This window comes from Pseudophryne corroboree, chromosome 4, assembly GCF_028390025.1.
Source record: "Pseudophryne corroboree isolate aPseCor3 chromosome 4, aPseCor3.hap2, whole genome shotgun sequence".
NCBI classification, from domain to species: Eukaryota; Metazoa; Chordata; class Amphibia; order Anura; family Myobatrachidae; genus Pseudophryne; species Pseudophryne corroboree.
The window spans coordinates 796825523-796828858 of NC_086447.1; the positions used below are offsets into that span (position 1 = coordinate 796825523).

At 37.8% G+C, this 3336-nt stretch overlaps 1 protein-coding gene across 1 annotated transcript in view; it reads left to right on the forward strand.

Moving 5' to 3' along the window:
• The window catches only part of CAMKMT (calmodulin-lysine N-methyltransferase), a 984732-nt gene extending 981666 nt beyond the window's left edge, over positions 1-3066 (forward strand). The window contains exon 11 of the mRNA XM_063918373.1: positions 2874-3066. Coding sequence (XP_063774443.1) covers positions 2874-2951 — 78 coding nt within the window. The 3' untranslated portion in view covers positions 2952-3066. The remainder of the gene's footprint in view (positions 1-2873) is intronic.
• Positions 3067-3336: the final 270 nt, after the last annotated feature.

Here is a 3336-nt window from a genome sequence, read left to right on the forward strand (position 1 = left end):
TGGCACATAAAAATTGTTGTTCGTATATAAGCGCTATGGAATATGCAGGCACTATAAAAGAAAAATGAAATGTGAAGACGTAAGTGTTAATAAACCTACATTTAAATTCATTTTCTTTTTTTTTTCTTTTTTTTGCTTGACAGATAATTCAAAGCTCAACTCATTTTGCTAGTTCACCTTGAATGATTATTTTGGAACTGCGTAAAAAATACATTTGTGTACAATTGACTTCTGTTTTGGAATTGTTATATTTTATTTGCAGACTTCTAGGAAGTGTTGCATGGTGCAGATGTCTTGTGAGGTGGGAGTAGATACAGTAAATGCTACAAGATATTATAATGTAATTAGATCACCTGTAGTTTCTCTCTCTCTCGTCTATGTAGCCATAAACCACTTTGGTCTTTAATCACTGACCATTACAGACGCAGACTTATGTGGTTACTCAACGGAGTTAAATGTGACAGATATTAAACTGTTAGTGATCACCTAAATTTCTGTTTCATGATGTATTGCTGATTTACCACCCAGGTTAAATATATGGTTGCATATTTTTTAATCATATTTATGCATGAAATTATTTATTGCATAATTAAAAGGTGGACATTCCACAGAAGCCATAGGGTTTTCTTGTAGCATTAATAATTCTCACATCGTAAAAGTGAATGAACACAGTTTTTAGCAAAAACAAATACAATTGAAAAGTGTAATTGTGAAAGAGGTTGCTGATAGATGGATTGCGATACAGTTTAGAAACTAGTATTATTAAAAAAAAATTATACAATGAAGGAGTGCAAATAAATGTTCTAAAGTAGGCCAGGCTTAGGGAGTATCCAACACAAGAGAGAATGCTGAGGATTTTAGTTCAGCAATAGATAGAACCCCTTAGGTTACTTCTGTCAGGCATTCGCTCCCCTGTGTTCACGTGGTTTCCTTCCAGAGTCTAAAAATATACTGGTAATGTTCTCGCTAAATTGGCCCTAGCGTGTATGTGTCTGCCTGTGGTAGGGAATCTGATTGCAAGCTCCACAGGGGAACGATTTTAAAGCACTGCACAAAGTGTTTGCCGTATATACATAAAGAATAATAATAACTAAAATATTCACAAGGCTACATAATAATGAGTGCATCCATTTATTTTTATTGCAGCTAGCATTTCCATGAGTGGAGAATAACACTCAGAAGCAACAGGGTTAACTTTGACGTATATATCACACACAAACCTTTGTTGACCTTTGCATAATATAATATGTTAATTTCAAGTAAATTTTTTGCTGCAGGATTGTAAATTATTATTTTTATTGATAAAAAATAATTTCAATTTGCTATGCAATAAATTTATAACATATGTCAGTGTGTTGTTTGTGGACCAGCAATGTCCACTGCATTCCATGCAGAGTATATACTATATATGTATATTAGCTTCGGAGCAGGGGTAGCCAACCTGGTCCTCGAGAGCTACTACAGACCACCTAGCTGGTGCACAGGTGCAGTCATTACTGTCACATTTTCAAACAAGTGGTACATTCATTCCTTAAGGAGCCCATACTTCAGCAATCACAATTTATTGTTTTACAGATCCTGTGATTTTTTTCCCCCCAGATATATTGTTCCACCAATCCATATAACTTTGCCCATATATTACAGATACATTTCAGTGATTTGCAGATCATTTTCAGTTAAACAGATCTGCCAATCTTGAAAGACTCATCAGTTTACTAGAAACGGTCTGCACATCTGCTGATTGTTGCCCATACACTAGTAATGTACAGTCCCAATTAAACTGTGAAATTAAACATGTTGAAAAACCTGATTTAATAATTCCAATCGATTTGTGGCTGAAATCTGCAATCTGTGAACCACATACAGTACATTGCAGATTTATTGACACAATCATCTGCAAAACATCAGATTGTCCCAATTGATTGCTGATTTATGGGCACCTTAACCGACACATTCTACACATCCACAGGTGGCCTGGAAAATATGAACTGTTGGTAGCTCTCGAGGACCAAGGTTGGCTACTCCTTAGGGAATATTTGAACATCATGTTCTGTGTGTGGACCATGAAGCTTAACAGACCTGTCTCTGGCCAATTTATTATTATCCTTTCTATGGCACCAATGGGATCTGCAGTTCCTTACAAAGTATATAAACAGAAACGGCAAAACCAAAACAAAAATAAGAAAAGTGACTTAGAGTATATAACATTGCAGAACATGGACAAGGTTTATAAACATACATGGGAAAGGTTTATAAACCCAAATAAGCAGTAGGGCGTCAGAACCTAAATGTTAGGTACTGTTGTATGCACTGAGGAGGATATGATGGTATAGCATACTTTTCTACCCCCCGGAACAGCTGGGAGGCTCCCAAAAATCGGATGGCGCTGCCGACCATCTGGAAAAGTGGGCAAGTCTCCCGGACCCAGCCACCACCTGTCGGCAGACTCCCATTTACCAATGGAAGCAGGTGGTGCGGATGGAAGTGGTGCAATTCACGCTGAATTTCTTCGTAGTAGTCGCCCACTGTGCAATGCCGGTAATCTCTGTATTGTCTAGAAGGGGCGTGGCCACAATGATGTCAACACGCAACCACGCTCCTCCCCAACTAATATGCCATGCCACACCTCCAAACTGCCCCCTCTGTGTCGCATCACACACACCCCCAAGCCACCCCCTGCTGTGCTGACTTGCTACTTTCTCCCAGAGACAGATTTCAGAATGATGGCAAGTATGTAGTATAGGTGAGGGAAGGAAAAGCACGTGAGGGAAGAGGGCCCTGCTCATGAGATCTTACAATCTAACAGTATTAACTGATAACATTGCAGAGAAGTCGGTCTTGTAATTAACTCTCTTGCTCTTTTCTTTTCTCAGATTAAGGAAGAAGACAATGGCGTTTATGACACAAACATCCATTATCCAATTCTTCTTATTCTCACTAAGTCAAGATAGTGAAGATCTTAAGAGGTGGAACGAGTCGCTTACTTTTTACCCACATAATAATTTATAGCTGTAATGTGCATTCAACATCTTTTGTTTACACATTTAATAAAATGATCCTACAGTGTGCAAGTCTCTGCAGATTTCTCTGTACTATGTAAACAGGTACTGATCTCTGTCCATGCTAGCGATATACAGTATTCTATAACATCTGCTTTGGTTTGCTAGTTGCAATATTTTTAAAACATGTAATCAGTTGTACTGATAAATTGTGTGTACAGTGTGTGTGTGTGTGTGTGTGTGTGTGTGTGTGTGTGTGTGTGTGTGTGTGTATGTGTGTGTGTGTGTATGTATGTGTGTATATATATATATATATATATTCTATATTTGGTCTTAT